The sequence below is a fragment of the Gavialis gangeticus genome, unplaced genomic scaffold (genome assembly GCF_001723915.1).
Source record: "Gavialis gangeticus isolate Ggan-Ray unplaced genomic scaffold, GavGan_comp1, whole genome shotgun sequence".
Taxonomy (NCBI): domain Eukaryota; kingdom Metazoa; phylum Chordata; order Crocodylia; family Gavialidae; genus Gavialis; species Gavialis gangeticus.
The window spans coordinates 156,810,021-156,810,233 of record NW_017729022.1 but is presented as its reverse complement, the minus strand read 5'-3'; the positions used below and the strand labels follow the sequence as shown (position 1 = coordinate 156,810,233).

The following is a 213-nucleotide window of genomic DNA, read 5'->3' as shown; positions in this document are numbered from 1 at the left end:
TGCGCTCGCCGTCGTAGTCGTCGCACAGCTCCAGCGCGTCCCGCGCCGAGCGGCAGGCGTGCAGTCGGCTCAGGCGCCGCAGCGGCAGGTCCTTCAGCACCTCGCGGGACAGCGAGTACCGCGTGCCGCCCACGTTCAGCACCACGGGCACGGCCACGGCCACGCCGCCCGCCCGCCCGCGGCTCATGGCTCCGCTGCCCGCGCGCCTCAGCG

The 213-nt window shown here is 77.0% G+C and overlaps 1 protein-coding gene across 1 annotated transcript in view; it reads right to left on the bottom strand.

Moving 5' to 3' along the window:
* Positions 1 to 207, bottom strand: part of KCNG3 (potassium voltage-gated channel modifier subfamily G member 3) — a 32,015-nt gene extending 31,808 nt beyond the window's left edge. The window contains exon 1 of the mRNA XM_019516381.1: positions 67 to 207. Within this exon, the coding sequence (XP_019371926.1) occupies positions 67 to 187 (121 nt within the window). The 5' untranslated portion in view covers positions 188 to 207. The remainder of the gene's footprint in view (positions 1 to 66) is intronic.
* Positions 208 to 213: the final 6 nt, after the last annotated feature.